This window comes from Pleurodeles waltl, chromosome 2_2 (genome assembly GCF_031143425.1).
Source record: "Pleurodeles waltl isolate 20211129_DDA chromosome 2_2, aPleWal1.hap1.20221129, whole genome shotgun sequence".
In the NCBI taxonomy this organism is placed as follows: Eukaryota; Metazoa; Chordata; class Amphibia; order Caudata; family Salamandridae; genus Pleurodeles; species Pleurodeles waltl.
In genome coordinates this window covers 590756904-590783960 of record NC_090439.1, presented here as the reverse complement: position 1 = coordinate 590783960, position 27057 = coordinate 590756904, and the positions used below count along the sequence as shown (strand labels likewise).

General features: G+C 45.7%; 1 protein-coding gene across 2 annotated transcripts in view; it reads left to right on the top strand.

Annotated features, from left to right (window-relative positions):
* PRKDC (protein kinase, DNA-activated, catalytic subunit) overlaps nt 1-27057 on the top strand; it is a 2139921-nt gene that overhangs the window by 1275780 nt on the left and 837084 nt on the right. For both annotated transcript variants that reach the window (XM_069220133.1, XM_069220131.1), the window contains exons 56-58: nt 12132-12230; nt 13345-13555; nt 13643-13832. In XM_069220133.1, coding sequence (XP_069076234.1) covers nt 12132-12230; nt 13345-13555; nt 13643-13832 — 500 coding nt within the window. The remainder of the gene's footprint in view (nt 1-12131; nt 12231-13344; nt 13556-13642; nt 13833-27057) is intronic.

The window sequence follows — 27057 nt, the reverse complement described above, 5'->3', positions numbered from 1 at the left end:
GCAAGACACCAACAATTGATTTCTGGACCTGAAGACCTGTGGAAGACGGGGACCAAGTCCAGGGAGAACAGGAGCGCCTCCTAACCTGGATGAAGGTGCAAAAGAAGAACCACCATTGAAGAACAGTCAGTACCCGAGAAGACGGATGCGGGTTCCTGGTTGGTGCAGATGATTACAGTCTGGTTTGCGTCGCTGGATTTCACCAACAAGCCTTGGCACACGCAAAGCTTGTGGTTAGCGGAAAATGGCTCTGCCGGGACCAGGAGGGACTTGGTGGACTCTACCCAGTAGGGGGGAATCAGAGGGGGCTCTCAGCAACTCGGAGAGCCCTCAGAAGGCCAGGCAGTGCGCATAGGAGTCCCACAGCACGGGGACAAAGAAGGTGCAAAAGGAGGCCCACGCAGCACTACACAAAAGGATCCCACGCCACTGGAGAACCACGCAGAAGGCTGTGCATTGCAGGAAGGGGGCCCGAGCTGCATGGTGCACGAAGAACTTTGTGGAAGGATGCCAACAAGCCTTGTCAGCTGCAAAACACGCAGTGCAAAGGGTTACTGTCTTGCGTGGGGAGGCAAGCTCTTACCTCCACCAAACGTGGACAGCTGGACTTCAGGACTGTCGGGACTACTTCAGTCCACCACCCGTGTTGCTGGATCCACACACTTCTTCAGGAGAGGGGACCTAAGCCACCAATCGTCGCTGCACAGGGGTGCCTGCTGAAGCAGGAAAGTGACTCTTTCACTTCAAGGAAGATTCCTTTGTTCTTCTGGTGCAGGCTGAAGGCTGGCTGAGGATGCACAACCTGGAAACAGTTGCAGTTGCCAGCAGGAGCTGAAGATACAATGTTGCAGAAGTCATTTTTGCTTCTTTGTTGCAGTTGTAGAGTTCCTGGAGGGTCGAGGTGCAGTTTTGTTGTTTAGCAGGTGAAGTAAAGGATGCAGAGGATTCATGTTGGAGTCTTGCAATCTGAATCTGAAGAACCATCCAAAAGAGAGACCCTTAATAGCCTGAAAGGGGGATTGGTCACCTAGCCAGGTAAGCACCTATCAGGGGAGGGCCCTGTCGTCGCCTGCTGGCACTGGCCACTCAGATGCTCCCAAAGTGCCCCACCAGCTTGGAATCCAAGATGGCAAAACCCAGGGACTCTCTGGAGGAGCTCTGGGCACCACCCCTGGAGTGGTGATGGACAGTGGAGTGGTCACTCCCCTTTCCTTTGTCCAGTTTCACACCAGAGCAGTGACTGGGGGTCCCTAAAGCAGTGTAGACTGGATTATGCAAGGAGGGCACCATCTGTGTCCTTCAAAGCATTTCCAGAGACTCTGGGAGGTTACCCTTCCCATACCTGTAACACCTATTGCCAAGAGGAGAGGCTGTAACACTTCTCTCCCAAAGGAAAATCTTTGTCCTGCCTTCCTGGGCTCGAGCTGCTTGTGCAACAGGAGGGCAGAAACCTTTCTGTGAGGTGGCAGCAGCTGGGGCTGTCTGGAAAACCTCAGAAGGCTGGTTTGGCAGGACTGGGGGTCCGCTATGGAGCCCCCAGAGTGCATTGAATCATACAACCAATGCTTGCCAAAGCCTTTGGGTATGATTCCAACATGTTTGATACCAAACATGGCCATATTCGGAGTTACCATTGTGAAGCTATGGATAGGTTGTTGCCTATGTACAGTGCATGGGTAAAATGGCATCCCTGCACTCACAAAGTCTGGAGAAATGGTCCTGGACGACGTGGGGGCACTTCTGCTAGTTCAGGGGTGCCCTCACACACAGGTACCCTGCACCCAACCCTCAGGATTGTAAGGCCCGGTGTAGGAAAATGCCACTGTTGGCATGGTTGCCCCCCACTTTTTACCTAGTTTTGATGCAAACCTTGAGTGAAAGTCTGCTGGGATCCTGCTAGCCAGGCCCCAGCAACAGAGTTCTTTCCCTAAAACTATACCTTTGTTTCATCAATTGGCACACAGTTAAGTCCCTTGTAAAATTGACCAGTGGTACCAAGGGCCCTGTGGCCGATGAAGGTCCCAAGGGATGCAGCTTGTATTATGCCATCCTGGGGGACCCCTCACTGTCTTGCTGTTTGTGTGTGCTAGTGGGAGAAAAAGAAAAAGTCGACAAGCCCCCCAAATCACTGCCTGTGGCATCGGTAAACCACCCCTCGAGCAGGCCTTACAACCCTAAGGCAGGGTGCAGTATACCACAGCTGAGGGCATAGCTGCATGAGCAATATGCTCCTACAGTGTCTAAGTCAATTCTTAAACATTGTAAGTGCAGGGTAGCCACATTGAGTACATGGTCTGGGAGTTTGTCATTACGAACTCCATAGCACCATAATGGCTACACTGAATACTGGGAAGTTTGGTATAAAATTTCTCAGCACAATAAACCCACACTGATGCCAGTGTGGGATTTATAGAAAAATGCACACACAGGGCATCTTAGAGATGCCCCCTGTAGGTTAGCCCAACTGCTAGTGTAGGGCGGACCAGTATGTGTCAACCTGCCACTTCCAGACGAGTTTCTCACCACATGGGATGAGTGCCTTTGTCCTCTCGATGGTCAGAAACAAAGCCTGCCCTGGGTGGAGGTGCTTCACACCTCCCCCTGCAGGAGCTGTAACACCTGGTGGTGAGCCTCAAAGGCTCAAGCCTCGGGTTACAGGGCCCCTAGGACTCTCCAGCTAGTGGAGATGCCCACCCCCTGGGCAAAGCCCCACTTTTGGCAGCAAGTCTGGCCGGAAAATTAGGGAAAACAAGGGGGAGTGACCATCTCAGCCAGTACTGCCCCTTAGGTGTCCAGAGCTGAGGTGACCCCCTCCCTGCAGAATCCTCCGTCTTGGTGTCGATGGCCGATAGGAATGTGCCCCCCTCCCCAGAGGGAGTGGGCATAAGGAGGGTGTAGCCACCCGCAGGAACAATAGCCATTGGCTACTGCCCTCTAAACCTAAAAACGCCCCTTAATCTTGTATTTAAGGGCTCCCTGAACCACGAGATTTAGATTCCTGACGACCTGAAGAAAAGAAGTACTGCTGAGCTGAAAACCCCGCAGAGACAAAAAGGAGACAACAACTGACTCTGCCCCATCCCTACCTGCCCGTCTCCTGCTTCAGAGACCCTGCAAAAGAAAAGTACTGCGCTCTACAGGACCAGCGACCCCTGAAAAGCCTCCAGGGGACTGCCTGCATCACCGAGGACCAAGAAACTCATGTGGACGGCGGACCTGTCCAACAAGAAGAAAAGGAAACTCCTTCCAAAGGGCTCCCCCTCACTCCAGAAGCGTGAGTCCAAAACCACTCTGCACCTGATGCCCCTGGTCAATGCCCAGGTTGCCCAACTATCCAGAGAGGACCCCCAGGCGATTCTGACCCAGTGTCTACCCTGGGCTGACCTCTCCACCCCTCCACGACAACACCTTCAGAGGGAATCCTGAGGACCCCCCTGACCACGACTGCCAGGGACGAAGATTTCCGATGTCTGGAGACGCACTGAACCCACGGCCCCCAGACTCGAGCGAAACCGACCACTGGTGCAGCAGTGACCAGCAGGCGGCCCTCCCGGTCCAGTCGGTGGCTCGCCCGAGAAGCCCCAGTGTGCCTTGCCTACAGCACCTGAGTGACCCCCGGGGTCCCGCCATAGAGTTCCATTGGGAACCCGATGCCCTGTTTGCACCCTGTACCCGGCCGCCCCCATGCCACTGAGGGGGTGTGTTTGGTACCTACTTGGGGGCCCCAAGTGCTCCTCTAATCCCCTCTGGTCTGCCTTCCGACAGCGCAGGTACTTACCTGCAAGCAGACCGGAACCGGAGTACACCCTGTCTCCTTAGGGGCCCACATTATTTTGGCTCCTGTTTGACCTCTGCACCTAACGGCCCTGTGTTGCTGGTGCTGGGTGTTTGGGGTTATCTTGAACCAATAACAGTGGGCTATCCATACCCCGGAGACTGAATCTGTAAGTTGCGTACTTACCTCCAAAACTGTACTGTACTTTCTTCCCCCAGGAACTGTTGAGAAATGCAGTGTCCACTTTTAAAATAACTTTTTGCCATTTTAAGAAAAACTCTGTACATTCTTGATTTCATTCAAATTTCGGAGTGTACCTATGCAAAGTACCTTTCAGTTAATGTATTTACCTGCAAATTGAATCATGTGCTTCTAGAAATAAATTAAGAAATCATATTTTTCTATAACATCCTATTGGTCTGAAGTTAAGTAATTGTGTGCGTTTCTTCTATTGCTTGTTTATGTACAACAAATGCTTTACATTACCCTCTGATAAGTCTAACTGTTCGACCACACTACCACGAATAGAGCATTAGTATTATCTATTCTTGCCTCTGTCAAGCCTCTTGGGGAACCCCTGGACTCTGTGCACACTATATCTGATTTTGATACAGTATATACAGAGCCAGCTCCCTACACCTGGTATATGCGTGATTTATAAGTGACTGGTGCAGTGTAAATGACAGTGAAAGGGTGCGTACACCATTTCAAACAGGCTGCAATAGCAGTCCTGTAGAAGCCTTGATATGGGCTTTCTGTGGGTGGCAAAAGAAATGCTGCAGCCCATAGGGATCCTCCGGAACCCCAATGCCCTGGGTATCTAAGTACCATATACTAGGGATTTATAAAGGGGCACCAGTATGCAAATTTGGGATGAAATTCTGGGTTACCAGTATGCAGTGACAACATTTAGAGGAGATAGAGCATAAGCACTGGGGTCCTGGTTAGCAGAGTCACAGTGACACAGTCAAACACACTGACATGAGGCAGAAATTGGGGGTAACATGCCACAAAGAGGTACTTTCCTACAATAACTCTAAGGCCTGCAGTGGCTGCACATCAATGAACCCGAAGACCATGCAGGATGGCAAAGTGAAACTCTACACCGCCAAGCACCAGAACACACCTCGTGAAGATCTGTCTAAGTCCAAATGTCAGTTTTGGTCCAGAAGTCTATCCTCAGGTCATTCATCGCCGTGCTCCAAATCTTCAGGTAAGTTGAAGAAAAAACACAATAAATCCAAGTGTTACTCTGCCCTATCATTCCACTCCTGCAGTCCTGAGAAGGCTTGAGGGCTTCATCATTCTTCCCAGTCTTAGTCCTGAAGCCAATTGACTTGGAAGTCAATCCTGCAACTTGTACCAGCACTAATTGAGTTTCCAGGGCTGTCTTCAACACTGAGGCAGATCAAAGAGTTCCACTACACCATCCTCCAACTCTTTGGATCCCTTCTGATTCCATCTGTGGTGCCTGTGGGCCCCAAGGAGCTAGGAGGCCCTCCATGTGGGATACCACAGGCGGGTTCACCCTTAGTGCCAGTTGGACCCTCCAGCACCCTCACCGGGCCTCCCCCTGCTAGTGTACTGACTCCCATGATTCACACCGCTGTCTGGAGCGTCATTTCCGATGCAGACTCCATTGCCGCCAGAGGATCGGGTGCCCATTGTTCTCTCTGACTCGTAGTCCACGCCACTACAACTTCAGCCGAAGCTACGCTTGGTTTCCCTTGAACCCCAGTCTGTGCAGGACATCCCACCTCTACAAGGAAGATCCCTCATATTGCATTCCTTGTTTGGCCCAGATTCTGGTAACTACAATGATGCAGGTGATAAAATTGGCCAAACCTACCTTGAAGAAAGTTAATATGATGACCTCTAAGTGGCTAGTGCCTTTGACCCCTCGCCTTTTTTGACCTTCACACCCTGACGTCATGCCAGTGAAAAGATTGCTTTCTTTGTGGTGGGAATGCTAATGACAGCTGAAGTTCTCAGTCTCCAGCTCACCACCTTACAGGTTAAAACATGTCTTGACAGACAGTGACCAGCTGGGGGAAACCACTATATATCCCTTACTGCCTTTTAATAAGGCACTCACTGGTACTCTCCTAGGGTCCTAGGCCAAACCTTTCCCTGGTGCTGCAGTAAACAATCAAATTGTAATAACCATCGACCTGCCGTGAGCAGCCCTGCATTTTTCTTTTAGCATCCTTCTGACAGCTCAGTGGTGCAGGCATCTATTAGTCGGAAAAAACCCAAATACTTTTCTGACTGCTTCTCCTTATAGGGAGTCCAAAAGAGTGGAGACCTTCAAGAAGAGGGAATTTTCTTCTACCATTTTGCACCACCCGGTCTATTAGTGCCAGTTGCTTGCTGGGCTGCTGTTGCCATGCTCTTTGGGATTCAGTGGCTCAAGTTCTCCCAGGTGTCTCGGACGACGTTTGACCTGTACTGACCCAAGCTATACAGGACAGTCATGACGTGCCCAAATTCACGATTCATTGTGTCCTAGATACCACTGATTCAATCGGGCGAGCCATTGGCACCAGTGTCGCCATTCGTTGCCATACCTGACTCCAGTCAATTATGGACATGTCATTTGACAGGTCTCACCTTTTTGGGGACAGACTAGATTTTGCTCTGCAGCGGTTTTAAGAAAGAGGGGCCAAAGCACACTCCCTTAGCACTTATCCCCCCATCCCCCCATCACCTCCCCTCTGCTGAGGCACTTCATATGTGCAGCCACTTAAGCCTCAGCAAGATGCCTGAGCAATTTTGTGGCCTAGGCTATTGCACCCACTAACCTCAGCGAGGCAGTCAGGCCACTGGCTGCTCAGCACCACCCATCCTTCCCCCCACCTCCCAAACACACACCTCACCACCCGGGATCCCACCTGACAAATCTCTTTAGCATATCCATAGTGAAGCTTAGCCATCTGGCTGGAGACAGGATCCAAGGCTTCTTGCCTGGTTAGCAGCCTGTAACATCAGACAGGTGGATTCTCTAGATTGTTGAGGAGGGATACACCATACCCTTTAACCCTTTATAGCTACTCTGCCACACTGTCCACAAACCCCACACAAACTCATGAAGGACCATCTGTCCATCTTAATACAGGAAGTGCTAGCCCTTTTAGCCAATGGGGCTATCAATATGGTGAACGTGGCAGACGTGGATCATGGTTATTATTCCCGCTGCTTTATGGTACCAAAGAAAAATGGAGGCCTTTGTCCTGTTTTAGAATAGTGCCCTCTCAACACCTTCCTCCGGAAGGACAAACTCAGAATGCTAACCCTGGCCCAGGTCTTTTCTACTCTCAACCATGGTGACTGTATGGTGGTGTCTGATTTGCAAGATGCCTATTTCAGTAATCCTATCATGGAGGCCCATCCACATTGCCTGTGGTTCCCTTTGGGGCAGGCGCATTTTCAGTATGAGGTACTGCTCCTTGGTCTCACAAGCATTCAAGTGATCTTGAAAGTGATTCCGGTGGTAGTAGCACGCCTTCTGAGATCTGGGGTGACACGCTTCCTCCACCACGATGACTGCCTGTTGAAGGCGGGCTCATCCAGGCAGTCATCAACCACCTCGAGACTATGGCGTCACACCTGACTCCTCCTAAGTTGCTTCCTTTTATTGGGGCTTTCTGGACATGATTTCTCCCAGAAAAGAGAGTTCAAGATATTCAGGCTATGATTCCAATCTTTCAGTCTGAGTCTCTGACCTGCTTGTCAGTGAGGTCAACTCTGAGGCTGCAGTGATTGATAGCTTCCTGCATCCTGCTGGCTAAATACTCCAGGAAGCATATGCAGGTAGCTCAACAGTGGGATCTGATGTCTCAGTGGGCCCAACATCAATGTTACCTCTTCAACAATGTCCTGATTTCGGATGAGACCATAAAAGATATGCAGGGGTAGCTACAGGACTGCGACTGGGCCAACAGCAGATCCATCTCTCTCCCTCACCCATAGCTGACAGTGGTCATTGATGCATGACTCCTGGATTAGAGTGGCCACCTGAGAGAAGGAGATCAGAGTCCCCGTTCTCCAGGAGATTCCGAGCTTCTCATCAACCTACTAGAGCTGAGGGCCATCCTCTTGGCACTGAAAGAAAGCCTTCCTACAATCCATCATTGGGAGAAGAATACAGGTGCTTACAGGAAACACCACTGCCATGTGGAAGTGCAACAAAGAGGATGGGGTGGGGTCACAGACCATCTGCCAAGAGGCCCTGCCTCTCTGGAGATGGCTGGGACCATCAATGCATTTTCCAGGATAGACAAACTCATACATCGATGCCTAGGGGATCACATATGGCAGTTTCACCCCGAGGTGGCACAAGGTCTCTCCTATGAATTGGTAGAACTTTGATCTGTTCGTCAGTGCTGAGAATGCATAATGTCAGCAGTTGTGTGATGTGTAGTTTCCACAGCGTCTCTTGCTCGGAGATTCATTCCACCTAGGGTAGAGCTTGGGTCTCCTGCATGCCTTTCTGTCAATACCTCTTCTGCCACACGTTCTGTAGAAGATCAAGACCTATGGGTCCCATTCATCCAAATGGCCCTAGATTGGGCACAGAGAGTATGGTATCCAGCACTCCTGAGCCTCGATTATCTGTTCTCCAGTCAGGCTGCTCCTCCGGGAGGTTCTGCTGTCGCATTAACAGGACAGGATTCTGTACTCAGGCCTTCATAATCTCCACCTTTATGCTCAGAGAGTCCGTTGCAACAGCTGAACAACTTTGACTTTTCTCCAGAGGTAGTTGATGTCATCTTGCAGCCAAGCATCCCTCTACAAAAACTGTATATGCCTGTCATTGGGGCGAATTTGTGGCTTGGTGCGGGACACTGCAGATAAACCCTCTCCAGGTAAAGTTATCAGATGTTTTGTTGTTTGTTTTGTCACCAAGTAAAGCTGTGCTTTGTGCACAGTTAAAGGATATCTTCTGTCCGTTTAGCATTTTTGTGTTTGCTGGATCAGCCCTCATTATTTGAATAACTGCTTGAGATGCATTTTTTGAAAGGCCTGCGACTTCTATTTCCTACCTCTAACTTTGTCATGCCACATTGGAACCTTATCTTTGTCCTGACATATTTACTCTCCTTGAGTCACTTTACAGCTGTCCTTTGTGGTTTCTCACTCTCAAGACAGTGTTTCCCATTGCCTTAACATTAGCATTGCGTGTAAGTTAGTTTAAAGTTTTCTGTGTAGACCTCCTCTACACCACCTTTTTCCTAGACAAACTGGCTGGTTCTGTGAACATATGAGCATTTTTATTTCCGAATGTTGTGATGCCTTTCCACCTTAGTCATGTCATCTCACCCTTCTGGTGTTACATGCTCTGCCTAGCCCTCTAAGGAGTAGGAGAGAAAACATGACTTGGACCAATAAAAATGCTGAGCTTTTACATCGATCATAGCAAAGAACATCTGAAGGATGATCACTACTTTGTCGGGTTCACTGGAGGAAAAATGGCAAGGATGTGCAGAAATGTACCATCTCCTGTTGAATTGTGCTCTGAATTATGAGCTGCTATGCACTGGCCAAGAAGCAGCCTCCGGATCAGTGCTTAATTTGTGCTTGTTGTTTTCCGGTGCTGAGCGCCGGCAAGTATTTTTGAGGGCCGGGGCTTATTCTTCTGCCTCAACATTTGCTGTGAGCAAAAGACACATATGGGAAAGACGGAGGAAGGGAAAAACGCAAACGTGTCACAAAGGGAGATAGTAGAAAGCTGCAGGAGTGAGCTGAAGGGGCAAGGTGTGGCTTTTTATGGATTGAAGAGGCCCTAGATGGCTTCAGGATTATGCTGCCTCAGTACTCTGTGTTTGCACATTTAATTGCAGCAGCTGCATGTTTAAGAGAAGGGCTTTGGGCACAGGCACCTTTTTATTTACAAATTAAGCACTGCTCCAGATTGACTGCAAGCTCATTCCAGCAGAAACAACTTCTACAACAGCTTTGGCATGCCAGGTTTCTCTCTTTGATATCTGACAGGCAGCTACTTGGGTGTCACTTCATATGTTCACAAAGCACTTCTTTCTGGTTAGTCAGGTTTGCAGAGGGAGGCGTTTTCCCTCTCATTCTTACAGGACTTTATTGTTTGAGTCCATTCACAGACCCACTTCCAAATATCTACTGCTTTGCTATCTATTCTAAAGGTGAGGAATCTGTAGTGAGAAATCTCTATCAGATGAGCAAGTTACATTTGGTAACAGTGTTTCTGGTAGAGACTGTCTAATCACAGATTGGTCACCAAGCCTCCCATCCTCCCGTACCTGTAAATTGGACTCTATCCATTAATAAGATTACAAGTCTAGAAATCTGCACAGTGGTCACAACCAATCTGCCTTTAGTGCTCTGTGTCTTGAAGACATGGACTGCTTCAGTAATTTCCAGGGTAGAGCAGCATCTGTGCAAAGCCGCATTGCATCATTTACCGGCGCATAGAAGTACACCTGGAAAGGTTTCTTGATCCCGTCTGATGCCTGGGGAATATTTAAAAGGTCCGCAATCTGCTGTTAGCTGCAGCCTCTTCCAGGATGAACATTATCAGAGGTTAGTAATTTGTTGTTCTGCACAACTTTTCATGCTCCTCTATTGTATGATTTTATTCATTGTCCTATCTGGCGCCTCCTCTTTACATCTTATTCTCCTTCTCACCTCTTTCCCACTCTTTCATTTTGTTCCCCTCATCCATTTATCCACTCCATACGTTCTGTCTCAGTCCACCTATTCTAATCCTTGTCTACCTTTATTTCTTTTCTGCCTCAGTTTTTGCCATATTCATCTCTTCTTCATTTTTTCTTCACTTTTTTCTTTTTATTTTATCTTTCCTTTTTCTTTTTCCTATTTTCATTTTCTTTTGTTTCTCTCTCCACCTAAATCTCATATCTAATAGACTTCCAGTTGCAGATTCCTTATGTTAGAATTTCTCCCAGGTGATAGACTGGATCTGGATATTTTACTTAGAGCAGTACCCTTGCGCGATGAGAGCTGGCCTCAGTCGACTCCGCGTGCGTCGTTGGCGTCATGGTCGCCGTGATGATGTTGCAGTTGTATATAGGTGCCACTCCAGCATGCTGTTGTCAGTTCTTTTCTTTCTGCGCCACGCGCTGATCTGGAGAAGCGCTACCCTTAGTCAATTTTTGACTAGTCGTGACCTTTTTGTCGTAATGTTTGTTACCTTCCGTCTTCCCCTGTCTTTTCTTTCTCTGTCTCTCTCCATCTTTGTGTGCCCTGTAACTGGGCCACAAATTCAGCTTGTGTATGCAAGTGGGTACCTTTATGAGTTTAAATTGAGGTTTGCAATTTACAAAAGTAATCAGACATTCAGAAATTGATTTAGTCAACATAGTGCTACCCCATTATGGTGTAATTTTATATTTGAAGTAAATATACTGCCATGAACAAGAATTGGTCACTCTGTGGCGGGATGCACTGAAATGTTTGTGTGGGCCCACTAACTATTTTCTCTGTGGGGATTCACAACATTTCCATGACCCATCCCTGGAAGCAGCCAGAGATTTACACGTGTCATGTGTAGGAGTATATTGCTTCTGATATGGGAAAGGGTAAGGAAAACCTTAGAGAAAGCAGAGTTTTGTGAGAAGGGGTTTCACCACATACAAAAGTGCAGTTGCCCTAATGCAAATACATTTTCAAATGCTCAATTGTATAGTATGTACATTGATGCCTGCAAAAAAAGATTTCACATGAATGTGAACAGGTATTCAGAATAGTACTCTGGAGTTCTCCTAGAAAGTAACGACTGTTGCAACTTTCCAGGAGCACTCTTAGAAACCTTTGCGAATCCTTGAAATTGAGAATTCTGTGATACAATGTAGATGTACATCTGAGAGTTCCAATTTTCACATTTTTTTAACAATCTGATCCACTCTCTTTACCTGCTGCTTTGTTCTTTTTTTTATTTTTTATTAACTGTTACACCTTTTAATAATTTTAGATAAAAAGAATCAACATTGAGCACAATACGTAGTTAATTGAGAGCAGGTTCATAGTTCAGATACATCTTCTCACTATTCTTCCCTACCAATCCAATGTTTGAAGACTATTTTATCGAGATGCCCAACACTTTTTGTAAACATTTGTAGGCCGTCCCGTGTCTTGTAAACATTCCTCTGCTCTGGCACACCACTTCATACTGTGACACCATTCTTGTTGCTCTTGTTTACTTCAATTTATTTCCTTTTCTCTTTTTCAATTTCTGTTTTTCCATGTGTTATTTTTATCTCCAAAGCCCTCTCAATTTTCATCGCCTCACAGTGATGAAGTTGCTCATTAGATGAACATGTCCACTTACACACTATTAAGTTTTTTCTGTTGCTTACTTTTTCTCCAGGGATCCAGAAAGCCAAATGGACAGCCAGTCTCAAGAAGTATTTAATCTGGCAAAAGAGTCATTACTTCAGGGACTGACAGATGAAGATGCTGAACTTCAGTATGTATTAATGTTCCTATTTACAGTATATTGCAGATACTTGCAGTGGCAATACTGTTTTCCTCACGAATTTTAAAACGTTCAGGGTGTTGCAAAGAATCAATATAATGAAATAATAAATTAAATGAAAGCATCAGATTCTTGTTCTAAATAATGAATATGTTTTCATTGCACTTTCTTTTGCAGTTGTCTTAATTCTCCTAATTCCATGTTGAATGCCACTGTGTTAGACAAAACGTCACTATGCCAACATCATAGATGACGGTTAATACCTCATTTCAGTTTTTGGTATTTATAGGAGGTTCAGTCACCCACTCTGAAATCTTGTTTTCATAGTGGACAGTATTGTTACTGATGCTGATCCTTTCCCCTGTTTTGTTCTTTGATCATAAACATTTGTGAAAAAAATGATGATAGCCGTCATGTTCAACTAAAATGATAGATAGGTAACTTTCAATATTAATGTCAGAGTTTGCTGCAATCACAAAATCAGCTTGAGTAGTAACCAAAATCTAAAGCCAGCCTCTGAAAGATAACAGAAACTCTCCATGTGACAATCTGACAAAGAATAAGGGCTCTCAATTCAGGTTAGATGCAAAAAGAGAGGTGAGTAGCATACAGCGATATTAGCCCCCAGACATGGCACAGTACAGTCATTTCGAGGCATGACTTAGGAGGGAAATCTGCAGGGCATGGAAACATGCCCTCTTCATCCAACTATGTTTGACATGGCTGCAGTAAAAGAAGATGCAGAAACATGAGATTCTCTGTGTTGATAAAATACTTTTTCAGGTCACAGTGCTGTTTTCAGTTTTACTACAGGGCCACAGTGTACCAAGTCTCCACAAGATGCATGGTTCCTTGTTTCTTATAATATATTTGCACCATAAATGGAGCTGTATAGTGAGATGACAAGCATGTACCCTACAGCCTTTGTTAAAAATTCCTATATTTAATGCTTCCTTTACTGAAATTCTACAAATTGCAATTCTAAAGAAGAAAACATAGCACATTTTGAGTGTTATTGCTATATTTATGTATTCAAGATTTCATCTGCCCCAATTTAAAATTGCCTTAAAGTAGTCATATTTGAATAGATTGTTTTCTGTTGCAGGTTGATTGTCAGAAATTTCTGGAGCAATGAAACTAGGCTTCCAACCAGCACCTTTGATCGTATGTTGGCTTTGCTGAGTTCATTGTACTCTCCCAAAATAGAAACTAGCTACCTGAGTTTGGCCACAAATCTGCTACTTGAAATGACCAGCAGGAGCCCTGATTACGTTAGGCAAATGTTTGAGCATCCATTGTCTGAGTGCAGATTTCAGGTAAGCTGCGAACCAGAAATAATTCTGATGAAACTGGCCAGAGAGTCCAAAAAACCGCTTTAAAGTCACTATTTTTTTCATTTTAAGGACCATGTTATAGATTCAAACTGGCGTTATCGCAGTACCATTCTCACACCAATGTTCTTGGAGACCCAGGCTTCACAGAGTAGCAGCCGGCACAGAACACAAGACGCATCACTTACAGCACAAGGTTCACTAGGAGGCCAACTGAGGGCCACACAGCTGCAATATGAATTCACTCCTACACAGAATGTTGGTAAGTTCATATTTAATTGGCCCATAATTAGATTTAACTACTGATTTCACCATATGTTAACTTCTTCTCATCAGTTATACCCTTTTGCAACTTATACTATTTTTTTTTAATTCGCCCTGTCACCAATTGGAAGCATTCAGAAATGTTTACTGATTTTTTTTTATCGACCTGTTGAGGCATGGAGAGGACTGTCCAAGAAATGCAAAGAGTTGTGTGCCTTTGGGATTAATGACAAAATGGGTTTGGTCAACATCCCACCCCCCCATTTGTAACTTTATAGTAGTTTGTCTCCTTGAACGACTACAGTAGAACATTTACATTTAAAAATACTTTATTAGTTAATAAAAACCATAAAACACATTGAAAAAATAAGCCAAATTAGCAATACCAGGGTTGATCTTGCCCATTTCCCTAAAACCCTCTTCTGTTAACATACAAAAGCTCTTATATTCAGTGAAGTGCAAGTGCAAAGGTGTTAAGTAAACATACGCATACTAAAAGAAACACCCAGAAACAGCTCTTAGGCAGAAAAATCCTACTATCTCTTTTGACATGGTGTATCACATTTAGTCTTTGCAAGCAGAGCTATTGTACTCACAATCCCAGAATGCAGTACCCCATGCTAGAAACACCTAAAATCCGGGGGCGATTCCTAGACTGTGGTCCTAGTGTCCATTACGATCTTACATATCATGATTATGCTTTCATGCAGAATTTCCCGACAGTAAAATAATAATTCATAAAAATAAACAACATAATCATAGAAACATCTCTATCCCTCACACTCCATGGCATAGGAAGACCAACCCTGCTCCTTTGTTAGCAGGAGCGAAGAGACAAGGGAAATAAAAATTGTCAGGAGCTGAACTAGCCTGATGTTTAACTTTCCATTACCTATGTCCAATGCTGACATGACCGCTGGCCTACAGGACCGATCTCCTAGAGCGTTAAATTCCCTTCTCAGTAGGTCCCGTCTGTCTTTGGAAAACTGGACATATACAGACCACATGGATCAATGTCTCCCTCGTTTGGTGGCATAATCTACAATCCTGGGTTTGTATCTTAGCCTCCTTTTTCCATTTAGGTAAAAAAAATCAAGGGTTGGTACAACTCCCAATCTATGCCATAAAAGGCTCCGCTTGTATTTCAAACCAACCATCCATGAGATCTTTTGGATAGCTCTTCCAGATCTCCTAGCCAGCTTAATATTTTGGCTGATTTATTTACTGCTTTATTAAAGGCAAAGGACGGCTGTGATTTACCCCATAATTCACCCAGCTCCAACTGTGCAATACTTTTTTCCAAATGCTCCTTGAAATTGCTATTTCCCATTTCCAAATTAATTTCCTCCCAGACTAGATTAGCTAGTGCTCCCTTAGTAGCATGACTTAGTTTAAAGCAAACCTTAGTAAAAGTGTCCCACCTATCCAGGGACTACTTTACTAGGGAAAATTCCAATCTAATTTGGGCTGGTGAAGTCCATCTGGGTAGCCAAAAGACTTGCTTATACGATTTAATTAATAGCCTATCAAACAGGGGCACCTCTGCTCTCCCCACATTATTTCTGTACCATAGGAGAGAGTAGGTAATAATTAGGCTCTCATAACTATGGTCATTGGCTTGAGAGGGCGCCCGAGGATTGATTTTGCTAAGTTCCCAAAAGCACGATTTAGCGCTTCGGCCTTCTCCCTAATTAGTTCTCTGTGGCCCGCGAATGTACCTTTTGAGTCAAACCTGACCCTCTAGGTATGTATATGCTGCCACTTTCTCTATATAGCACCCATTCAAATACCACTTACAAGATATAGAGGGTTTACGGTTAAGGGGAATTATTTTACTTTTACCTTCATTTATTTCCAGATTGTTGGCTTGCACCTATCCTCCTAAACTGACCAGGAGCTTCAGTAGACCTACTCTGGAGTTGCTAAACAAAACCAGGTCATCTGCGTAAAGTAGGTTAGATATTTGGTGGCCGCCAACGGAGGGGGAGTTGGCTGACTGATTGTCTAAAACTGGAGATAAATCTGATATACATATATTAAAAAGGAGTGGAGCTAAAACACAGCCCTGCTTCAATCCAGATGAGGTCCTAATAGACCTAGATAGGTGGGAGCCGTTTTATTTTTACCCAGGTATTTGAGTAGAGCATAACGATGGCATTCAATAAATTTGCTGGAAGCCCCCATTGCTGTAATTTTGCCTACAGTTTGTTTCGAGGGACACTATGAAAATCTGCTTTAAGAACCACAAAGCACGTATAAAGGGGCGTCCCTGTAGCCTTTGCTCTGTTAACTATTAAACTAAGAGCCATAGGATTAGTTAGGGTGCCCGGCTTTTTAGAAAAGCCTGTTTGGTTAATGGGGAACATACCATTGTCAAAGGCCCACCGTTCTAAGTGCTGCAAGAGACCGGTAGAAAAATATTAAAGGTCCACATCCAGTAGGGCAATTAGGCGATAGTTGGATGGGTGGGACGATTTCCCTCCCTTATAAACAGGATGGATTATCGAGCCCCTCCAGCTGTCCGGGATTATACCTGTTGCCAAGATATAATTAAACATAACAGTAAAGAAGACCACCCATCTTGCTATCAACTGTTTAAATAGGGCCGGGGTAGACCGTTGGGGCCAGGTGCACAGTCTGTACGTGATTTTTCTCCAATTCTTGTTAGTTCAAATGGGGTGAACATGATGGATTCCTGGGCCTCTGACCCACTGAAGTCCTTCTCCGATTGGGCTCGGCCAGCATATGCCTAGGGTGCTTCCTTCATGTGAGATTTCAGGTATCCCACCCATAACTCCTTGTTGATGTTTGCGTTGTTGGCTTCCCTGGGGCCCTTTTCAGTACTATTAACTGATCTCCAGAAACGTCTGGAATTTGCCAGTGCCGATGCATAATGTAGTTTTGCCCATAGTGTTTCTTGTTTTGATTTTTTGAAAAGCCAAATGTCCCGTTTACGTCTTCCGGGTATTTCCGCAGTTGCCTCACAAGCCTATTCACCACCGATTTCCTCAACCCTATTGCAGGAGGCATACGTGTGCTGTTGCTGTGTCCCATATATGCACCCCTAGACCTGCCCTTTTTCAGGGATTGATTAACAAGGTTTTTTGAGAGAGTTTCCCATATGGCGACTACATTCCGAGGGTGGTTTGCCAAGCTTTCCAGGGTCATGACTGCTTCCTCCGCTTGTGTTTTAACCGAACGGGAACTCCATTTTAGTCGCTTTAAATTTTCAGAACGGAGCGCACCCTTAAGGAGATTCGATTCTTCCTGGATATGTACTTTGCTCTGAACTGTGGTTATTTGCGGGTTATGGTCGCTACCTGGATGATCTAGTATTCTGAAATCACTCACAAAATGAAATAAGGAAGCGCTTACCAGGGTATGGTCTAGGTGTGAAGCCACCTATTCCGAGGTTCTTGTCCAGGCAGGCGGAATGTCCGATGGTAGGTGGCCATTCAACGCAAAGAGACCTGCTAACTCACAGCTCTTAATAACCTTTTCACCAATTTTATCTTTCTCCCTTTGAGGAGGCAGAGTGGGACTGCTATTTGCACGTGATCCTCACTTGGTGAATGAAATAGATTAAGATTTCCTGAAGGACTACTGTAGAACTTTGTCATGCCTAAGGATTCTTTCTGTGTCTTTTTAGGTTCCTTGTTTATCCTGTTCACTTGTATTCTGCTTTTCATCAGACTTCTCTCTGGTTGGGGGTTATCTTTCGGGACACTTTTGTTGTATGTATGAGTTAAGCATTTTTTGCACTTGCGTCATGCCCAGTACAATTGTTCCTCAGTTTTCCTTGTACTGAAAAATAACCCATTTTATGGTAAACCTGCAAGGTGAGGTGATATCTTGGTTACAGTCAAACTTAGTTAATTGTCTGAATTGTGGGTTGCCAGTCCCCTAACCATTTAGAATAAAACCACTTAATTGACCTATCAGGAACCAAGGTTAGAATATAATAAAAAATAAACAGTGGCTCTCTGATCTCACTTCAAAATTGTTAACCTACAATTTGTCAAAAGACATTGTCATCAGTTATGAAATTGTCAGCTGACAGATAATACATTTAGATGTATTAATTTTTCATACAACAAAAATTACAGAAATAAAGTACGTGGTGGTGATCCCACTGTGCCAAGTAGAAAGTCGTGTACAACAGAGTGTATACAAGGATAAGCAGATGACATTTTATTGATTTGGGGACACTTGTTTGTTATGTTCTCAACATGCCTAAATCTGAGAAATTCTCCTTATCCAAGAACCAACCTGTGTGCCTTTAGGCCTTTCTATGTTTGCCAGGTCAGTCTTCTCTTTTCATATTACCTGTTGTGATCAGTTTCTTGACAGGCCTAACTCATGTTTCTTCTTAAACATTGTGCCATGCCCCAAGTAGAGCCTTAATTTGGTCCACACATTTCTGATGTGTGTGTCATTTAAGCCCATGCATAGTTGCTCCTTGGGTTCTAGCAATCAAACTGTCTTCCTTGTCATGATCACTTATGCACTCCACATGAGTGAACTACCTGCACTATCGGTACAACCGCCGTACACCACTTTCTGTCCAGACAAATTTGTGCTAAGGACTTGGGCTGTCTTTCTTCAAAGATGTAATCGCCCTTTTCATGCTGAACCATTTATAACTTTATCTTGAAAGGGAAGTTGAGGCTAGACTCTAAAAGATGATGTGCTTTTACATTGAGCACATGAGAGAACACTGGTGAATGACCAACTCACTTCGCTGATAAGAAGAAAGTTAAAGCAATGCAAAGAGAACTCTGTGGATGTAGATTGTCCTCTGCATAAAAAGAATGAATAGCCAAGGCTGCTACAATACTTGTTCTGGACATCTACCAGGCTGTACCATAGGCATCAGTGCCTACGTTCAACAAGCACTAATCTCTCGACAGGCATGTCAGGGGAGATGGCCATTTCATCCGAGCTATCCTCCACTCCTCAGACCTTCCACCTTGGTGGAGATACTTTTTTGGTATCTATTCCAAAGGTGAGGAATCTGCGATTGCAAGTACCCATCAGAAAAATAAGTTACTTCCCTTCGGTAATGCTCTTTTTGGTGGATATTATTTGTGACTGCAGATTCTCTTGCCTCACCATTCTGTGAAGTGGAGAGCAGCACATTGTAAAAATGTTTTAATATATATTTTTTTTTTAAAAGGGTCCCTAGTTAGATATCAACAATGTGTTACTCCTTATTCTGGTCTGAGGGCTCAGATGAAGAAACTGACATCAGTGTGCAGGGGTGGCACCAAATGTGGTCCCCCTTTATCACTTCAGGGCAGTACCAGGTCTTGAGCCACACTTTGCCACCCAGCAGCACATGGGAATTATTGATGAAAATATCTCTAGAATAAGTCTGACTTCTGGGAATTTTTTAAAAATGAGTTATTTGCAAGTAGATAGAGAATCCATCAGAAAGACCATTACAAAAGCTGTGTAACTTGATTGTCTAATATGTATAAGCAATTAGTTTTGAATTCAGCAGGTAAAGCTCTGTAAAAACGGGTTATCACCTCCCTCTCAGTTCCTGATATCTATGGTGCTTGTAGGGTACTAAAGGCAAGTGGTTTAGTGGTAATGTAGGCCCCAGGACAGAATGTACTCAATAATCTACTGTAACATAACAAGTGTCTTTTCAGGACTCCATAATCTCTTGCCAGGTTATGGGAACTCAGTAAGATCATCCAGTGTCAGAATACCATAGTTGTGTCACCCTCAACAACCAATTCAGCAGTCAGTACTGATAACAGGACTCTGGGCATACACAGCTTTCCAGTGTCTTCTACTTGGTAATAGTACCCAGCAAGGTTTAGCCACTTTTAGTATTTGTGAGAGCTGTTTACATGTTCATATGAATATGAGCAGCAGAGCCATTATGCCAGTGAAGCTGAAGCCTGCTGTAACCAGTTGCAGTTCCCTTACAGGAAGGACACTGCAAACCTTCTGGTCACCCACTGCGGCTGTGCTGCGATATATAGAGCTTTCAGTCTGGGGTGCCCAGCCCCTCTTCTGAGGATGGAACTTCGAATGTTTCTTACACTTTGTCTGGTGGTGCCCCATGTAAGGTTGAATAAAAAGACATTGAGTGCCTGATTACAACTTTGGCGTAGGGGGTTAATCCGTCCCAAATGTGACGCATATCCCGCCCGCTGTATTACGAGTTCCATAGGATATAATGGACTTGTAATACGGCGGGCAGGATATCCGTCTCATTCGGGACGCCATAGTTGTAATCAGGCCCTTATATTCTAAAAGGCATATTGAGGTGTAGCAGGACTGCATCTTTCGACAGTGCCGTCCAGCCCACAGTCATGATCAGGAGTGTGTTCCAGGCTATGTTATTCATGACAAATGTATAAACTGTCTTCAAACATTTCCATCCATCACATCAGTGGCAGAGTGATAGATCTGTGTGCAAAAGGTTATTTACTCCCATGTGAGAGCTGTCTCTGCCTTTGAGGGCATCGGGACTTGGGTGAGTTGGATTGGTAACACAACCTAATTTAATTAACCTGCAAACGTACACAGTGCTGATCTCTTTTAGTACTTTTACCACCTGACTAAGCCCAGTGGCAGCGTCTTGCAAGTACACCAGGATGTCATCTGCATAAAAGGAGACATGTCTTTCTCCCAAAATTGTGATGTCAATTTTTTTTTCGAATTTCCATAGTATATTCTCCCAGGATTTTTTGGCATTAATTGTATCATTATTAAAGATATCTCGAGGGACAGTGGTCATTCTCTTGAGAGGTTCCCATTTTATTAAAATAGAGATCAGATATCCAGCTACTGCAAACTCTGGTGATCCTTGAGGCATAGAACACCTTAATCTATCCCACCATATTCTGCGCTATTCCACCCTTTGCATCACACTTCACAAATATACCCCCTCTCAACTGTATTGAAAGTCTTTTCTAGGTCTGTGCCAAGGACCATTGGATTGTGCAGGGGGAGTTCCTATCAAGAACATGTAACACGTTTCTGATTTCCAGTGACATATGCTTACCAATGACAAACTCATTTTGATCTGGATTCGAATTGGTGATAACTTTAAGAAGGCAATTTGGTAACAGTTTACTAAGGATTTTACTTAGGATTTTATAGTCTGTGTTTAACACAGACAGTGGCTTAAATACTGTGACATCATGTCCCAACAAAAACAGGAAGGTTGGATTCCTTGAGTTAATCTCAGCCAGAGGTAATTATTCTGCACTGCAATCCAATCCATAGGTTTTTTTTTATCCACCAAGCAACCTCACACAGGAGCCAGCCATATGCAAATCAGCCATGGTCCTGCTCCAATAGGAGCAGTTGAGTCAGGTCTCCTATGAGCATAGCACAAGCAACCCCAAACCGGTTTGAACCTGTTTGATCCTCATCAGTAGGATGCAGTTAGTCCTGTGGCACAGTGAGCTCATGCATGCCATCTGTGCTTCCTGTGGCACTGAAGAAGGCAAATATAAGTGATGGCCCATCTAATTCCCTCTCAAAGGGTATATGAGCCAGTGGCGGCTATGGGTAGAACCAGTACAAAGAAAAATGCACCTGTGCTACTCAAAGATAATGCGTCAGCTGTCGGATTGTCATAAGATAGTCATTCTATCCCAATTTTACCTGGCTGTTTACCTGACCATACAAGTTTGAACACCATAATAATGCATATGTTTTTAAAGAATGCCTTCAGCAGAATTGGATGTTAGCAAATAAGTGCAGTTTGACCATAAGGGTCACCATTTTATTAATTGCTATTCTTCCACCTCACTGTAGTGTCAACCACCAAGCCATATTTATCCCGAAATACAACCTCAACGCTGTGATGAACCCTACCTCCTAAGTTCTATACTGAATCCTCCTGCTGCTGTGGTGGGGTGGGGACGAGTGGGGTTTCTAAAACCATAGCGAAGCCATAGCAAAGGCTACTTTTGAACTGTTTGGACACTGCAAACTCGATATCTGTTTTTTTTCTTCTCTGTGTTATATTTTGGCATTGGTTCTTGATGACACTGATTTGAACATTAGTGCTCTCGCAAGGCCACAGGTCCTATTGTCGGTGTTCTAATGATCCAGATGTTGAAGCGTTTCTGATTGATACTTTTAACTGTACATATCCACAGGTGCCAAAATGGATCCTTGAGGTTTAAACAAAATTGCTCCTGTGCGCTGGTAAGTGGCACCATAGAGCTCCACATTTACTTCTTTCTGAAGTGACAGCAGAGCCTCATATAAGCTCCACTCCTTTGTGTTGATGTCAGTTCCTTTCTTTAGCCGCCTTTGTATGCATACCCATAGCTAGCTCCCAACTGTTTCCTCTTAAGCTGACAAGTTTTTTCAAAAATTCAGATTTTCTTTTTTTTCTCCCCATTGTGTGATGATACTATGTCTCCTCCTTACACTATAGGGTTTAAACTTGTACGGACAGCTGCAGACACAAGTCTGTAAATAGGCTCCCCTAAGGTGTGCCTGTGGTGTTTGTGTTTAGAGCACAACAACAAATCTTGCAAGGAGTGTGTCCTTATGAATCCAAAGGTAATTCAGGCACATGATGCAAAGCTGTACATCGCAGAACACCAAAAGAAGTCACAGAAATCACACTCAAAGCTGATGGCAGGTCCTAGTCGAGGTCCAGGTTTCCCATTAAGTTTAAGTCAAAGCGGAAGCACAAAAAGCCAAATAGGATTTGTCCCAGTCCGGCCATTCTCTGTCTGAGAAGTCTCAGGGACATCATACCCAGTCCCCACCAAGGAGCTGATTCTGCAACTGATCACGATACAACACCAAGGATCCACGGAGAGCTCCAGCCTGGTTACTGGCAGTGGATCCTACCATTCCACTGTGTGTGACTCCTGAACCCTTCTTGGGTTCTGCTCAAACACCAGAGCAGCCTTCCAGTCCGGTACAAAAATCGATGTATGCCCTTTGACATCAACCCCAGCTTGATGCCTTCTAAGAATGATCTTGCCCCAATAGTTCTATCTGACTCCAAGCTGAATTCGCCTTTTTCCCTACTGAGGTCGTGTCCCAAGTTATACCAACTCACCCAGTCCATTCTCATTCAAATAGAACCATAACTTTGCCTGAGAGTTGCACCCCAGCACTCCCACAACTTTTTTGTTCCAGTATTTATGTTGATGACAATGGAGTTGATGAGGATTATTTTACCCCACAGTATAATGATGACAATTTTACTTGAATTTGCAGAAGGTCATTGGAATTGAAATATCGAAGGACACTGTTTTCCCCTGGGCCATCAAAAGAAGAGAGTGCCTGCTTTGCTATGGTAATGAGATAGCAGCAGAGGTATTGGTTTTACAACTGCCAACTGTGGAAGCCAAAACGAATGTATAGACCGAAGTTCTGCAATATGGGAAGACTGTTCTGAATCCTTGCTACCATCCAGTAAAGCCCAACTAACATCCTTATGGGCACATGGTCTAAGCCTTGTTCCTATCCATTGGTGAACAGCCTAGCACCTTTTGATGTAGCACCCTACACCAGAATGTTTGGTAGTTTAGGCTTCCAAGTTGAACCCTAATTCATTTCCTACAACTCCCCCAGACAAAGAGACAAATGAATTCATGCTTTCAGGAAACTGATCGTTTTCCTCAGCCAGCCTAGCCTTTTGGTCATTTCATGCCAGCTGGTTGCTGGAGAGATATTCCCATGCTTTATCTGACATTGTTGATTAAATGTTGCCAGCAGTTTTCAAGGCATTTTGGGCCAACCTGGCTCATACCATCAAGAACATTCAGGATGCCTCAAAATAAATTATCCATTCTGGGCTGGACACTACCGATTGCTTGGGCAGTGCAGTTTGTTCTAATGTGGTGCTTCCTCTGAACACCTGTTTATGATCCACAGGTTTCTCTGGTGACATGCAGGCCTCTTTGATGACTATGCTGGTCGCTGGATCTTGCCTGTTTGGTGAGAAGGCCTTCTGCATTGGAATGCTTCTAAGAATGCCCTATCAAGGTATGTTCCTTAGTCTGTCCCACACCCACTAGACAGTACCTGCAACAGTTTAATCCCTTTAGAGTCTATGCCAGATTTTAGGCATACTTTCAACTCAAAGGTCCGCCTCCCTTGCATGAGTAACCCTAGTCCTTTTGTGGACAGGACAGGGATCTAGCAGATAGCATCTTGGCTCCCAGAGGCAGTGATCTTCCTAGTATCCTGCATCTATGGCAACAGCCTCCAACTCTCTTTACTTTGCCGTTCTTGACGCATGACCACTCAGTGAAAGGCACAATCAGTTGTTTTCCCGAAAGATGGTAAAATATAACATATGATATAGACTTCTAGCTGCAAATATCTTAATTTAGAATAATCCTCAGGAGTCAAACTGGATCCAGGAAGAAATTGAGCATTACCCCTGCATGCTAGGTGCTGGTGTCATTTGGCTCAACGTCTACGTCTGCGTCGGAAGTGATATGCACATACCTATTTAGATTTCACCCTGGCGACATCAGGTTTTTCCTTTCCATGCATATACCTCTTGTCCGGTCAGAGCCAGTTGTTTTTTGACTGTTTTTTTTCTTGACTTTTGTTGACACTTCATTGAGAGATTTTCTCTTCTCGTGTGGCAGGATTTCCCCTAGTAAACTGGCTGGGTTCAAATCATGTGATGCCTGTCACATGCACATATCTGTGACAGACTCACACGGCGTGTTCATGCTGGCAGTCATTTCACTGACTGCCAGCCCCCCTAGAAACCCGCCGGCCGCATAATGAACATTCTGCTGGGCCGGGACATTGCCGGCGGCTCCTTGCCTCTGTGTGGCTGCACCCGCCACGCAGATCACTGCCCATAAACCGGGCAGTGACCTGAGAAATGGGGGACTGCACAGGGGCCCCTGCACTGCCCATGCCCAGTGCATGGGCAGAGCAGGAGGCTCCAGGGGGGCCCGGAGCACACCTTCTGCCAGCCTTGAAAGGCTGGTGCCAGAAGGGATTATTATCTGAGGGGCAGCACTGATTGCAGCGCTGCCCTGTCAGACAATGATTCCCTCCACTGTCAGGCTGCCTGTCCGGCGGCAGCCTGGCGGTGGAGGAGGGCCGCCATAGGCAGCCCTCACTGTGTGCATTATATGGCAGTTCAGCCCGCCATGCCGGTGGCGGTCTTTGCATCCGCTGCCGGCATGGCGGACGGAACCGCCAGGGATCATAATGACCTCCTTAGTGTACTTACGGTGCTTGGAGTGGGACCACGACTTAAAGATCTGCGACGACTGTCCCACTATGCATTTGAAGGTACTGAAGGAGCGATCACACAAACGCCTTGCTACCTGGCATCAGACAACCCTGTAATGCTCGAGGTCTGTTTCGTGGAAGGTTCTGAGAGCGTTTGCAGGGCCCCACCGGGCGATCATCATCACGCTGTAAGTCTTCGGGTAAGTCCCACAATCACAGGAAATCGATGAAGTCAAAGATATCTTCAGCTGCGCCTGTTAAAGTTTTCTGATGAGGCTTTGGAGTCTCGGCACTCAAGGCCTCGAGCTTTGGTGGAGCCTGAGTCAGGGTCTCCTCCTCACTTCCATGACTTTTCCAAAGCTGTAGCTACCCCCAGCCAGCTTAAGGAATTTTATTAGGCCATGCGCCATATGTTTTGGTGGCCTTGCCCCTCGTAGTGCCTTCAGGCCCCACGGGCTCAAAGGGGGCAGGGGCCACTGGATTCTTGCTGGCGGGTTCGCCCATGGCACCAGTCAAACCCCATGGATCCCTTATTAAAGCTAGAACTTCCCTGGATACTGCTCCAGGACCAACAACTCCCACTGTGGCGCCATACCCATTGTCATTCTCGAGTCCGACATGGAGCTCCATGGGTGATGCCAGATGCTGGTTCCAGTTCAGACTGGGTCCGTGCCTTTTGGATTGGAGCCAATGCCTTTTTTATTTGACAGGATTGGAGAGGACGACAAATAGAAGGAGTCTGAGGACCCGTATGGATACCAGCATCCCCTAGATGAGACTGAAGACAGCTTGTATGAGAAAACTGCAGCGGCCATTGGGTTAGACACCAAACCTAGCACTGGCCTGGTCTCTACTACTGTAGCTATGGAGGAGGGAGCTTTTTTTCTATGGTACTGTGTAGGTCAGCTGAGGTCTTGGACCTTAAGCTATGCACAGTATTGCTATTGCTATTGCTATTGCTCAAGACAAACATCTTTACGGTGGTGCTTCATTCTGGAGTCGACCCTTCTGAACCTTTACTCACTTTTAATGAAGCCCTTATCAGTGTCATTCTCTGGTTCCGGTCCAAGCCCTGCATAGGAGCTTTTGTGCCTTGGATGAATAGCCGCCTCCATTGTCCCGCTGCTGGGGACCACAGGGGCCTTACTAAGCTCCCTGCCCCCAGAGAGCTTAGTGGTCCAAGTCTCCACCTCTAGGATCAAGCTCAGCACGTTCCCTACCGCTTCACCAGATAGAGAATCCAAGGGGTTAGATACCTTTAGCAAGAGATTGTTCTCTTTCACCAGCCTTGAAATGTGTTGTGAACACTGCATGCCTTTTGAGCCAATATTCCTATCTGGTCTGGGATTCGGTTGAGCAAGTCCTGCTTATGGTCTCAGAGGGCCCTGAGCAATTTTCTCTCAGGCTATTGCTCATGTCTGAGATACAGCAAAGTTCACCATACGATGTGGACTGGACATGACTGACTCACTGGATAGAGCGATTTCATCCTAGGTGGCATTTCGGCACCATGCCTGGCTGATAACCACTCTTCGGAGAACAAGGCGGACCCAGCGCTGGAGCGCTTCAGTGATAGCAGAGCTACAGCCAGGTCCTTGGGCATTTCCAGGCCCCCCTCCCCACTAACCCTACTCTGCATATCACTCCTTTTGTGGCCATGGAATGGGCTTCCAGCCATGTCCTTTCCTGCCCAGCTACCACAGCACTCAAGCTCACCCCTCTGCGTAGCTGGGGCTGCGGTAACCCCAGACCCTGTGGGACAGGCAGCCAGAGGTTGGACTGGTCCACCACTAACCCTTCACCCCTGCCCCTCCTGGCAGCCACATCATCCAGATATCAACCATTCACCCTCCAACTATCATGGGCAACCGGTGGGAGGCAGCATATGCCACCACCTGCACCACTGGGGGTCAGTAACATCAGACTCCTGAGTTCTCCAGATTGTCTGAAGGGGCTTCTCCCTCCCCTTCATGACCACCACTCCGACTATGTCTCCCACTTGCACACGCTGATGGAGG